At 45.0% G+C, this 14,289-nt stretch overlaps 1 protein-coding gene across 9 annotated transcripts in view; it reads right to left on the bottom strand.

The window, feature by feature from the left end:
• The window catches only part of PAX2 (paired box 2), a 145,100-nt gene that overhangs the window by 57,323 nt on the left and 73,488 nt on the right, over nt 1–14,289 (bottom strand). For all 9 annotated transcript variants that reach the window (XM_079975303.1, XM_079975305.1, XM_079975306.1 and 6 more), the window contains one exon: nt 12,337–12,456. In XM_079975303.1, coding sequence (XP_079831429.1) covers nt 12,337–12,456 — 120 coding nt within the window. The remainder of the gene's footprint in view (nt 1–12,336; nt 12,457–14,289) is intronic.

Below are 14,289 nucleotides of genomic sequence, written 5' to 3'. Positions count from 1 at the left end.
ACTCTGCTAACCCAGAAATAGTGCTTCAGGTTAAGAACTTTGCTTCAGGATAAGAACAGAAATCGTGCTCTGCCGGCACGGCGGCAGCAGGAGGCCTGATTAGCTAAAGTGGTGCTTCAGGTTAAGAACAGTTTCAAGTTAAGAACAGACCTCCGGAACGAATTAAGTACTTAACCCGAGGTACCACTGTATAGTTACCGGTACTTATCTCCTTGGTTCGCATGACTCCATACCCTCCAACATTTTTTCAGTGAAAATAGGGACGCGCCCCATACTCTCCAACATTTCTCTGATGAAAATAGGGACATCCTAAGGGAAAGTGGGACATTCTGGGATGAAATCAGAAACTGGGGTGGCTTCTGTAAATCTGGGACTGTCCCTGGAAAACAGGGACGCTTGGAGTGTCTGACAACACACCCACCTGCCCTGTCATTGGCTTAAGGGTGGTCAAGGTCTTAGAGAAGACAAGAAGCGCAGCAAAACAACGCAGGAACCAGGAGTGTTCCAGCAACCGGCTCCTCCACCCCAATTCTTCACAGCCCCCTCCCCTCCTTCACTTTCTGCCACAACCCGCTGGATGGAGGAGCCTGCCTGGTTCCTAGAGTCTTGCTGGTTTACATTAATGAGATACATAAAGCTTAATCCAGCGGTGGCCTGAGCAGTTCTACAAAAGGAAGTAATAGCAGCCTGCCATGAGCAGTGTCGCTCAGGTAATTGGTTTATCTATCTGGAAGCAGGGGTAGCAATCTCCACCCAGACAGACTAGTAGTAAAGTCTCTTCCTTAAGGCTATTTCCTTTGTCTTTTCAATTGCTTTGCACATCCATGTGAGAGAGGGAGAGAGAGAGAGAGAGAAAAGAGAGGGGGGGAATGTTAATTTGTGAATTAATGGCTTTTCTCAGCGGAATTGTAAATTCAAATGTCATCTCACATGGTGATACTGCGCCTGGGCTTCTGAGGAAGAAATGATAAACGCCGCCCCCCTCTCCCATCCTCCCCCTCCCCAACATACACACACAGACACACATTTGGCTCCTCTCCTCAAGAGAGAATCATGTAGGGCAAAACATGCTACTTTTAATTTGCAGTAACAGCACAACAGAGAATGCCGCGGTGGCTGTTTCCCAGCCCTCCTCCTCCTCTTCCTCCTCCCTCGCATAACCTGGATGGCTCCCCGATTGTGTCTCCCCTCATGCCCATTTCAAACATGTCTGAGAGCACAAAATTGTTTCCGCTCTCCCCTTTCCCCTTCCTTCCTTCCTTCTCCTCCACCTCTGCCAACTACTACCGAGAGCATCATTGGGGAGTGAGGAAGAGGGTCCCCTTTCTAAAGGGTACCGTGCTCCCTTCTCCTTCAGTAGTCAGGTGAATTAATGACCCTGAATTTAAAGTGAGCGCTGATATTCCGGCCTTCTTTGCCTGCCTTGCAGAAAGGGGAGGAAGGCTTCATTGTTCCTGAAGAGGAGGCGGGCAATGGTGAGGGAGATTCATGGATGGAGATTGAATATGCAATTTTCTTTCACCTTGCCAAGAGCTGCCCCTGGGCTGTGCCTGGCCTAAATTCCCCCCCTCCTTCTATTTTCCCCATCTCTGCCATCTCTGGCCCTCCTACCTCCCTTTCATTCTTTCCAGAAAATTACCTTCAAAATTGATTTCCACTTTTACAAACAAATATAATGGGAACATGAAAGGGGGGAAAAGGCAAGTCCGTTGCTATGATGAATTAAGGCTGTCAGAGGCTCCTCAAGTCATCTCTGCTTTGTTTTACGGGCCAATCGGGATTTTCTTTTGTCAGTGGTAGGTACTGACAACCACTTCCTGTCCCCACAACTTAACTCAGCGTCTTAGCACTGGGAGGGGATCCCTAGAAATTATCTAGTCTGCCCTCTGCCCAGAGGCAGGTGACGCTGTCACCAAGGCTATAGCCCTGGCAAATACTGCTGAATTCAAGAGGACTTACTCCCAGGTAAGTGGGGTTAGCATGGCAGCCTTTGTTATAAATGACTTGGCTCAAAAGAAAGGTCTTGATAGCTCATTAAAATGGGGAAATGTTTTATATTGGAGTCTAGAACTTGCAGGGAGGTGCATCACAAAAAGAAGAAAATAAGAAAGACCATTTGTGGGTGATCAGAAGACTAACACATGGCGGTTGGTGCTGTGCTCTAAAACACTGACCCTCTTGGGCTTGCTGATCAGAAGGTCGGCGGTTCAAATCTCCGCAACGGAGTGAGCTCCCATTGCTCTGTCCCAGCTCCTGCCAACTTAGCAGTTCAAAAGCATGCCAGTGCAAGGAGATAAGTAGGTACCACTGTGGCGGGAAGGTAAATGACGTTTCCATCATGGTGCTCCATTGCGCCAGAAGCAGTTCAGCCATGTTGACCACATGACCCAAAAAGCTGTCTGTGGACAAACGCCGGCTCCCTTGACCTGAAAGCGAGATAAGCGCCGCAACGCCATAGTCACCTTTGACTGGACTTAACCGTCCAGGGGTCCTTAACCTTTCACCTTTACCTAACAGATGGTAGGTCTATAAAGAGTTGTCATTCCCAGGTTGCAAACAGCAGAAAGAAACAGAAGGAAGGAGGGACTCCTTCAAATATTCAGGGCCCAACCCGTTAAAAGCGTTAAAGGAAAGCACTGTCAGTCAAGAGATTAGTAGGACATATATTGCAGATGGATGAGAAGCAGCCAGTGTTTTTTCTGCTCCCATACAACTCTCTGAATTTGAATTCAGAGGGAGCTTGAGAACTGTGCCTTCCACTTGTGACAAAACAATTCTGATGACTCATTTGTCCTGACCTGGGATCAGGTGCCATATGCAAACGTGGAACTTTGGCGTCACAGAATTGGCCTGTGCATCTTCTGAGTCATCCTTCTCTCTCTCCTCCCTCCTCCTCCTCCTCCTCCTTCAGATTGCTTGGAGAAGTTCGTGGTGGGGCATTGACTGACAGGCATCTCTCATTCCTACATCCTAATCTACTTGCTGGAGTGAGAACTTGACCTCTGGGAGCAAAGCTGGGAATAAACTGCCTCTTCAAAGCACAGCTTCATCTGGAGGCTGAAGGAAGCTGTTAAACACACCAGTCTGCCCTAACTTTTTTGTCACGGTAGAGATTAGCGCAGCCTAGCTATCTGCGGCAGCAGAAGACAGGCAGCAGTAAGGAGGGCACAGCTGCATAACTAAAAGGTCACACGGGGGGCCACAACCACATCACAAAACTGCTCTTGTGGAAAAAGCCAAGGGTCAGTGCTTTGCTGCAAGGCCACAGTCCTTCCGCTGATGGCAAAATGTACGGGTTTCCTCAGTACACAAACCTCTGCTGTTCCTCATCAAGAATACATGATCAGCTGTGCCAGAAAACCCCAGAGTTTGGGGGTTCCCAAACCCTCAGAGCTTAGGGCTGCTGCTCCTTGCCTCTTTCAGCAACGCAGGCGATGCTCTCAGCCCCACCGTTAGGCAGACTGAAACAACCACCTCAGGCAGCAGATGCTGGGGTTAGGGGCAGCACCAGCTCCCGGTTCTCCCTCCTGAGCCCCCAAACCATTTCTTTTTATTGTCACATTGCCTGTTCTGCCCCACCACAAACCCCAGTTTGGCCTACTGTCTCAGGTACCATGAAGGATGCTACCCTATTTAACTGCCTCTCCTGTCAGCTAGGGACAGAGCCTAGGGCTTGCCGATCAGAAGGTCAGTGGTTCGAATCCCCGTGATGGGGTGATGGCGTTTCCGTGCGTGGCTCTGGTTTGCCAGAAGTGGCTTAGTCATGCTGGCCACATGACCCGGAAGCTGTTTGCAGACAAATGCTGGGAGCAGCACATGGAAACACTGTTTACCTTCCCGCTGGAGTGGTACCTATTTATCTACTTGCACTTTGACGTGCTTTCGAACTGCTAGGTGGGCAGGAGCAGGGACCAAGCAATGGGAGCTCACCCCGTTGCGGGGATTTGAACCGCTGACCTTCTGATCGGCAAGTCCTAGGCTCTGTGGTTTAGACCACAGCGCCACCCACGTCCCTTAGGGATTCATACTAGACTGCAACAACAAGAACAACAATAATAATTTGTACCCCATCCATCTGACGGGGTTGCCCCAGCCACTCTGGGCGGCTTCCAGCAAATACATAAACATAATCAAACATCAAACATTAAAAACTTCCCTGTACATGGTTGCCTTCAGATGTCTTCTAAAGGTTCATGCTAGTCACTTTGCCAGAGTTAGATTCAAGGGCGTTCATTTAAGCATCGAGCAGTTGTCTTGTCCCATGTTGTCCATTTGGATCACTTCTTGAGAATATTTCTAGTCTCCTCTTTGGTCCTTATGAACAAGGTGAAGGTGCTGCCACCAAAGGAGTTGCCACCCTAGTTTCGAGAACTTTTATTCCAGTTCACCTGGGAGTCAGACTTCTTCCGCCCTTCCTTCTCTGCAGTCTCTTAACTCCACACTTACTTCAACAGCTTTGCAAGCGGGCCAAAGTACTCATGCTTGGCACTTGCAAATAAATAGACAGCTGCCTCTTTTACAGATCCTTTAGCTCGTGTGCATGGAAGCTATAACTAACACAGTCGGCTCAAATGTGTAAAAGCCAAAGAACATTTGCATAATATGCGTTCTGTGGTCTATATTCTAATGACAGGGAACTCTGCATTTTTCAGTTTGTCGTAAACCTGGACATTGGAAATGCTATCCGGACACAATGTAGCCCACGTCACCTCCAGCAGCAACGCAGACAGGAAGAATGGAATAAAGAAAACCAAATTCCTTTCTGCCTTAGGTGAATAACAAAAACAAAGCAACCTGGATTGAAATAGTCACATGGCATGAAAAAGGCTAGTTTTGGTTATGCCATCAAAGCATATCATCCACCCACCAATGCAAGCAAACTGCCTGAAAAAATCAACATCAGGTGGCATAGGTATAACCCTGTGACAGCACTGCAGGGCATGAGACAATATACATAAAAAAAGAACATAAGATTAGACCTGCTGGAACAGACTAAAGGCCCGTCCAAGTCCAGCATCCTCTTTTCACAGTGGCCAAACATGCGTGTGAGGAGACCGCAAGGAAGACCAAAGGACCACATCATTCTGCCCACAAAATCCGCAGAATGTCTAGCTCAGAATCAAAACCAGGAGCCAGTAGCAATCAAACAATATGCTCTGATACATGGGCCCTTGTCAGCACTCTGGCAGAAGCATTCTGCATCGGCTGCAATTTCCAAGCAGTTTAATAATAATAATAATAATAATAATAATAATAATAATTTATATCCTGCCCATCTGGCTGGGTTTCCCCAGCAACTCTAGGCGGCTCCCAACAGAATATTAAAAACACGATAACAGACATTAAAATTTTCCCTAAACAGCGCTGCCTTGAGATGTCTTCTAAAAGTCAGATAGATGTTTATTTCCTTGACATCCGATGGGAGGGCATTCCACAGGGCAGGTGCCACCACCGAGAAGGCCCTCTGCCTGGTTCCCTGCAACCTCACTTCTCACAATGAGGTAACCAACAGAAGACCCTCAGAGCTGGACCTCAGTGTCTGGGCAGAACGATGGGGGTGGAGACGGTCCTTCGGTATACAGGGCTGAGGCTATTTAGGGCTTTAAAGGTCAGCACCAACACTTTGAATTGTGCTCAGAAACGTACTGGGAGATCTAGTAGAGTATGCTACAATAGTCTAATCCAGGGCTCACCCACCCCTCCCTTTGTGGTGTATTTCGGGACACATTCTGCATACCTTCCAATATTTCTCTGATGAAAATAGGGATGTCCTATTCAGCAATTATTATTATTATTATTATTATTATTATTATTATTATTATTATTTCCCACCCATCTGACTGGGTTGCCCCAGCCACTCTGGGCAGCTTCCAGCACATATAAAAACATAAAAAACTGGACATTTTTTTTAAACTTCCCTATACTGGGCTGCCTTCAGATGTTTTCTAAAGGCTGTACAGTTACTTATCCCCTTGGTTTGGGGAGTCCCATAACTCTATACCCTTCAACATTTCTTCAGTGAAAATAGGGACATCCTATTACATACCCTCCAACATTTATCTGATGAAAATAGGGCCATCCTAAGGAAAAGTGGGACATTCTGGGATCAAATCAGAAACTGGGATGGCTTCTGTAAATTTCGGACTGTCCTTGGAAAATAGGGGCACTTGGAGGGTCTGTGGTGTGTTGCTAGAGACATCCCTTCAGGTTTGTTGTTTTATAAAGCAAGGAACAAACCGGATAACTGAGGTGAGCAAGATAACAAAAGTTTTTGGAAAGCATGCTATGATGAAAGGCTGAAGACTGTGCTAAAAGATTAGGGTGGAAATAATGGTTTTCAATAAAAGAAAAACCACCCTTACCAAGGGTCCCTTTTGCTAAGAAAAAGAGGAGATCTTTATAAGAGCTTTTTTAAAGGCCCCCTGAACCCTATGATTAAGTCACACTAGTTGTTACTACCAATAACTCCATACCCTCCAACATTTTTCCAGTGGAAAAAGGGACGTCCCAAGGAAAAGCGAGACATTCCAGGATGAAATCAGAAACTGAGATGGCTTATGAAAATCAGGGACGTCCCTGGAAAATAGGGACACTTGGAGGGTCTGGGCTTTCCAACTTTGAGTGTTTGTTTGTCTTTCCTCAGGGTAAATCATGTTTTACCACTGAATTAGAACAAATGGTTTTCTATGGTGTACTCCCAGTCTGTGTGAACAGTTGAAGGTTGTGTTCTTCCCGAGTACAGTGGTACCTTGGGTTACATACGCTTCAGGTTACACACTCTGCTAACCCAGAAATAGTGCTTCAGGTTAAGAACTTTGCTTCAGGATAAGAACAGAAATCGGGCTCCGGCAGTGCGGCAGCAGCAGGAGGCCCCATTAGCTAAAGTGGTGCTTCAGGTTAAGAACAGTTTCAGATTAAGAACAGACCTCCGGAACGAATTAAGTACTTAACCTGAGGTACCACTGTACTGTTCACTGGAAATATACTTTACTTTATACTTTATTGTCACTTGTACAACCAGCCAAGGTGTGAATCACCCCTGAGAATTTCCCCCACTCTCCTGAGGCAACGTTCTTCCGCGATGTCATCCAGCGGATTCACGGGACAGCCCATAATATTTTGTGCTGTATTCACCACCCTCTGTAGGCACTTCCTATCAGTTGATGTCAAACCAGCCTACCACACCGTGATGCAGTAGGAAAGGACGCTTTCTATTGTAGACCGGTAGAAGGAGACACGGGTGGCGCTGTGGGTTAAACCACAGAGCCTAGGACTTCCTGATCAGAAGGTCGGTGGTTCGAATCCCCACGACAGGGTGAGCTCCCATTGTTTGGTCCCAGCTCCTGCCAACCTAGCAGTTCAAAAGCACGTCAAAGTGCAAGTAGATAAATAGGTACTGCTCCGGTGGGAAGGTAAACGGTGTTTCCGTGCGCTGCTCTAGTTCACCAGAAGCGGCTTAGTCATGCTGGCCCCATGACCCAGAAGCTGTATGCCGGCTCCCTCGGCCAATAAAACCAGATGAGCGCCGCAACCCCAGAGTCGGTCACAACTGGACCTAATGGTCAGGGGTCCCTTTACCTTTACCTAGAAGGAGATCACCAAATGTTGATGGACATCATTCTTTCGCTTACCAAAGGTAGCAGAACCTTCACCCACTTTCGGCAGGGGTCTCGCTTCCCTCAGGAACTTGACACAGTGCGTTCCCTTGCTTAATCCTTTCCCCACTGAATTGCTCAACTTAATCAAGAGTAAGCTTTGCAAACATTTCTTTTCCCCTTCGCTTTGTCTCAATTACATTTGGCTCGGGGCCAGAAATGGAGGGAAAGCTCAAACCACTTATTTCTTGATTTGGGAAGGCAGCAATTATGACATTTGAGATACCAGGCCACTCTAGCATCATGCCTCTCTGAGTCTTAAGTGAGCTTCCGCAAGCTGATGTCTCTGTCGCTCCTGTGTGGGACCCTAATCTAGAGATCTCTTCAATCTATAAATTACAGCCTCTCTTGTTCCTACAGTTACATAGACACAGGAAAGCAAGCACTCTGCCTCAACTTATTTTTGTCCACCCTAAAATGGACAATAAGTGTAATTCCCTATTCCTTATTGGGTCGTTGCAGCAAAAACAATTACGAGCGTTGCGGCACCCTCAAGATTGATACTTGGGGCATTGGTTTTTGTGGGTTGGAGCTGATCTGGACAGATGTGATTACCTAAATTCAAGGCCAGATCAAGGTAGTTGGGAGTCCTGGTGCTTTTCTTAAAATTGGGGGTCCCTTTCCCTAAATAAAGGTAAAGGGACCCCTGACCATTAGGTCCAGTCATGGCCAACTCTGGGGTTGTGGCGCTCATCTCACTTTATTGGCCGAGGGAGCCGGAGTACAGCTTCCAGGTCATGTGGCCAGCATGACTAAGCCGCTTCTGGCAAACCAGAGCAGCGCACAGAAACGCCATTTACCTTCCTGCCAGAGCGGTACCTATTTATCTACTTGCACTTTGACGTGATTTCGAACTGCTAGGTTGGCAGGAGCAGGGACCGAGCAACGGGAGCTCACCCCGTCGCGGGGATTCAAACCGCTGACCTTCTGATCGGCAAGCCCTAGGCTCTGTGGTTTAACCCACAGCGCCACCCGCGTCCCTAGTTTCCCTAAATAGGAATGCATAAAATAAGGTGACTTGCGTTATCTTAAAAACTACAAATAAACTGTGGACTTCTGTTTCACAAACAACAAAATATTATGCAGACCTTGGTAAGCAAAAAGAAAATACTTTGACCATGTGCATTTTCTCATTTTAACTCTTATTCTTTTTGCTCACTTTGGGTCACTCACCAACTCTGACCCTAGCCTACCCTGCATGGCTGTTGCAAAGAAGGAGGCATGAAATGACTGCAAGTGAAGACTTTGTGCTTGTATCAGAGGCATCCAATTGGGGCGACTTTAACCAGAGCGATGCATCTCTGCAGTATAAACAGCCATGCCCCTTCATCCCCTACAGATTAAAAGAGCCCTAAAGCTTCAACCAATCTTAATCTGGCCCGGTTACTGCATGTTTTAGATGCATAAGTCCCATTCAGCTGAGCTTACTTCCAGGCCTGTAGTCACTGGGGTTGTGGAAAGCCAAGTGATCCACTTTATTCTTAAAATGAAAGTGGTTACTCCCCACTTGTGGAATGCTCTCCCCGGGAAGGCTTGCCTGGTTCCTTCATTACATATCTTTAGGTGCCAGGCAAAAACATTCTCCTCCTCCCAGGCCTTTGGCTAATTAAACACTCCATGACCTATTAAACTGGGGTGTGTGTGCGCAATTGTTTTTGCTTGTTATTATGATATGCATTTTTGTGTTTTTATATTGTAAACTGCCTTGTAATCTTCGGATGAATGGTGCTGTGGAAATGTAACAAATAAAAAAAAGATAAAACAGTGGGATTTTTTTAATTAGAAAAAATTACAGGTAAAATAGTAAGGAAAAGCATACAGGCTGAATTCATAAAAGCACCGTATGAGGCTAAGTTTAGGATAAGCACAGTAACAACCTTGTGAGCCTATAAGGGGCGTTTTTTGTCTTTTTTTCACACGGGTGTATCTTAACAATTGTTTTTCTTTTCACGTCTTATTTTACCTTGGGCACTTATGATTTTATACTGGGTACAAAAATTGTTTTAAATTTTTTAATCAATACAGGTCGTACTTTCCCTAATTTTCCCAGCAAAATCACTGTGCTGCCCAAACTGCATGTTGTAATATATTGTTTATTTTATTCATAATAATTTAATTGTGTTTAAGCTTATCAGATTATTTTATATCTGTCTATATTTAAGTAGTGCTCATTTTGCACCAATATGTACCTGGGAGTAAGACCCATTAAAAACTAAGAGATTTAATTCTGAGTAGACATGTACATCATTGTACTGTACATTGACTATACCACGAATTCTTCAGTTCCCGCAGAGCAGAAGATATGCCTAAGTCTCTTTGCAAATTTTTTGTATTTTCCATTTGCTGTGTGTGTGTGTGTGTGTGTGTGTGTTCTTTAACACCTACCCAGCCTAACACCTATTATGCTGTAGCATTTGCAGAGAATAGCTTCTAGGGAGAACCTAAGCTTAGATTATCCCCCCACAAGAAAGATGTATTGCAGTTGCTTGAAAGAAAGGAAGGGCAAACAATGGAAGTTCCAAGGACTAGAAAATGAGGGAGAAGCAGGAAAGAAAAGTGCGTTAAAGGAGAGGGGTAAATATGAGCTCTTTAGGACCCCAGGGATTTAGCCTGGCATCTAAGCACAACTCTGACTTCACTCATAGGCTAAAAAGACTGAAAAGTGGAAGCAGCGAGAGGCAGGCAGGCTCGTTTCACAGAAATCGCTTAGATGATTGCCTGCACATTTTGTGTTACAACTTTCTTTCCAGGAGGGCTGGAAACTTCCAAAAGAAAAGAAAAGAAAAGTTCAGCAGTGTGGAGAGTCGGTGTGATGTAGTGGGAGACTTGGGTTCAAATTCTCCCTTGGCCAAGAAACTAACTGAGTGACCTTGGCTGAGTTGCTCCTCTCAGCCTAACCTAATTCACAGGGTTGCTTCCTTGGAGAAAAAGGTGGGATATAAACACAATAAGTAAATAAAATAAAAGCATATGTCGCCATAAATGTTTTACAATCCTCTATATGTCTCAATGAGTTTGATGTGGTTTGAGGTAAATAAACATTGAATTGTAGCCTGGCAGCATAGGCCTCTGCAAAGTGGCTGGGGCAACCCAGCCAGATGGACAGGGTATAAATATTATTATTATTATTTAGAAGTAAGTCCCATTAAGCCCAATGGAGTTTACTTTCAGGTGTTTTCTCTGACTTGGCAACAAGTTCCATTGAATTCTATGGGACTTAGTAGACATACAGTTGTGCTATTAATCTCTCAGGAGTCCATGCAGCCCTTCAAAATTGATTAGAACAACAACAACACAACAGTGTTCGTTTATATTGTGCTTTTTGAATGTTCGAAGCACATTGTACGCTCATTCATTTATCTTTACAACCACCACGTAATTCCAGTGTTTTTGTTCTGCATTGCAGAAGGGGAACCAGTGATTGCTGAGCATTGATCACAAATCACACCCTCAGCCTCACCACCAGCTCCTATGGTAAGAATCCTGACACCAGCAATTCCTTTGCCCACATCCATTTTTTCGTCTCAGTTTTTTTTTTCAGTTAAAATTTTCATCTGGATGGTGTTGTTTCACACATGAATATCAAGCTTAAGCCAAGAGTTTTCACTGTGTTTATAAGCACAGAGTTCTCTCCATATCATTGATGCACATGAGTGCGCATATCAGTTCATGCCAACAAACACTGAGCATATACCAGCTGGAAACAAACGGAGACCATCTACATTTTCAGGAAACGTTATTGGTACCTGGCAACATGGACTGGCATGTGAGGATCAGCATTTGATGGAACAGTATAGGCAAAAGTCACCATTGCCTAGTGAAGACTATGAATTGGTTGTGGTGCGCATAAAAACATATCCTTCCGGAAAGAAAGGAAATTATATCTCTACCTTTTTCTGAATGCTTCCCAAAAATCACATTCATCAGTGTGCAAAGCCTAAAGGGACCCCTTGACCATTAGGTCCAGTTGCGGACGACTTAAGGACAGAGACACCAGAGAAGCTAATCTGTAGAAGATCGCATTGATCAAATACATTGCACAACTAAATTCTTTCATTTTGGGCTTGCAAACCATGAGCTAAAGAGATTGGCAAAAAGAGGAGTATATTTTTTCCCCGTTTTTCAATTCTGAATGCATGTTTTATTTGTAGGGTGCCAAAACACAACAGCTGTCTCTCTCTCTCCTTAAAAATAATTCTCACATTCCTAAACCTTCTCTTCCCTGGCCCTGAAAGCCAGGTTTTGTTTCTTGTCTTAAATATTGCTAGAGGGTTGGGTATACAAAATGGATCTTTCCAGAATCACCCTTTTGCTGCCTTTGATTAGAAATTCAGGATGAGCCACCTTGGTGTGAGTCCAAGGCTCAATCTAGAAACCGGGAGGGGAGTTTGTGCCTTGGCTCCGGGAACGAAATTGGCTGGCTTTGCCTCCTAACGAGAATTCAGCTGGTCATGAAAGACTTTCCGGGCCAGTCGAGTTGTTGTGGTGGTGCTGGTGGGGAACCATCCCTAATCTATGACTAATCCAATATGCAAAGCACCTGCGAATCCTGGTCCAAAACTGGAGCTTAGGGGTGGTAAGAGGGAGGGCAAAGAGAATGGGAATGAGAGGGGCAGAGCAAAGGGGGGAGAAAGAAAAAAGGAAATAAATGAAGGGAGGATGAACCCCTCCCTCCCCCTACCTTCGTCACGTTTCCTCTTCTCTCCATTCGACCGAGGAATCCCCAGAATCCCATTAATGGAGTAGGAGCCCACCGGATCATTGGAGGCACTGGAGACGGGAGGGGAGGCTGTACTGGGAACTGGACAAAATGAAAAGGGAGAGAGGCCCATGAGGAGAGCAGAAGGTAGAAAAGCTAAAGGAGCACACCCTAGCCTCTCCAGAGGTAGCCCTGCTCACCCCGCTAAGGGAGACCCCACCCCTTCGCAAAAAAATGCCTTTCAGTTGTCAACATAGCTCGTAAATCCTTTGCAAAACACTTATTTCTGTCACACAACCTATCTCAGTATGTTCAAGGCTGGCTAGAATTCTCCTGGTAAGCTGAAAACCCCAGGTCTGCAATCGAATTCGCCTACAGTGGTACCTTGGGTTACAGACGCTTCAGGCTACAGACTCTGCTAACCCAGAAATAGTACCTCGGGTTAAGAACTTTGCTTCAGGATGAGAACAGAAATCGTGCAGCGGCAGCGGGAGGCCCCATTAGCTAAAGTGGTGCTTCAGGTTAAGAACAGTTTGAGGTTAAGAACAGACCTCTGGAACGAATTAAGTACTTAACCCGAGGTACCACTGTATGTCTATTTTGGTTTGTGTTTTACAAGACTCCGTTGTGCGTAGGATTTATTTACTTATTTTCAGAATGGAAATGTGTATAATGCATTTTTTAATAATAAAAAAAATCAAAGCACTGTACAACATTATATATATGTGTGTGTATATATATATATATATATAATCTCCTATAAAAAACCAAAATCATAGATCACAGTCTAACTGTAAAAAGAATATCTTTTTCCCTCTCTCTCTTTAATTGTCTGCAGAAGCCTAGCAGATTAGAAAAGTTTTCAGGAAATGCATAAAAATTGAAGATGCCTCCTGAATCTCTGTTGGAAGAGCATTCCACAAGACTAGGCATAGTGGGTTGGCCGATGAAAGAGAGAGAATGAATATTCAGATCCGATAAGGAAGATTAGAATTTTGCAACATGACAGTAACTTTTAAAGGAGTTAAACCTGCAGCTGCAGCTAACACAAGATAAGATATTATTTACAACCAGTGCTTGAGTTACAGAAGGTACACATGAGGGTTGGGCAGCCCTCTTAACTTTTGTGATGGTGCCCTTGGCAACCGTGTCTAACAGGTATATATGATTTAGTTAAATTTAGGGACTAGGGGACTTGGTTTGTGGATTTCACTAAAGGACTCTCCAGCTTCCTGACACCCCTCCCCATAATTAAAGCCCTATTTACGGCCCATTGTCATCCTGCTCACCTTCTAAAGTGTATCCTCGCTTATACTGTTGGATACTAGAACTGTCGCAAACTAGATGCCAGTCTCATGGTCAATAGAGGGTGGAATTACATGGTAGCTAAACACACATGGGTTGCCAAACCCACATTTGCAGAGATATTAATAATAATAATAATAATAATAATAATAATAATAATAATAATAATAATATATTTATACCCCACCAATCTGGCTGGGTTTCCCCAGCCACTCTGGTCGGCTCCCAACAGAATATTAAAAACACGATAGAACATCAAACATTAAAAACTTCCCTAAACAGGGCTGCCTTCTAAAAGTCTTCTAAAAGTCAGGTAGTTGTTTGTTTCCTTGACATTTCTAAAAGTCAGGTAGTTGTTTGTTTCCTTGACATTTGATGGGAGGTGTCTTCTAAAAGTCAGGTAGTAGTTTGTTTCCTTGACATTTGATGGGAGGGCGTTCCACAGGGCGGGCGCCACCACCGAGAAGGCCCTCTGCCTGGTTCCCTGTAACCTCACTTCCCGCAGTGAGGGAATTATCAGAAGGCCCTTGGAGCTGGACCTCAGTGTCCGGGCTGGACGGTGGGGGTGGAGATGCTCCTTCAGGTATACTGAGCCGAGGCAGTTTAGGGCTTTAAAGGTCAGCACCAACT

The sequence above is a fragment of the Podarcis cretensis genome, assembly GCF_951804945.1.
Source record: "Podarcis cretensis genome assembly, chromosome: 5".
Taxonomy (NCBI): Eukaryota; Metazoa; Chordata; class Lepidosauria; order Squamata; family Lacertidae; genus Podarcis; species Podarcis cretensis.
The sequence above is the reverse complement of the archived record's forward strand: the minus strand, read 5'-3'. Positions and strand labels throughout refer to the sequence as shown.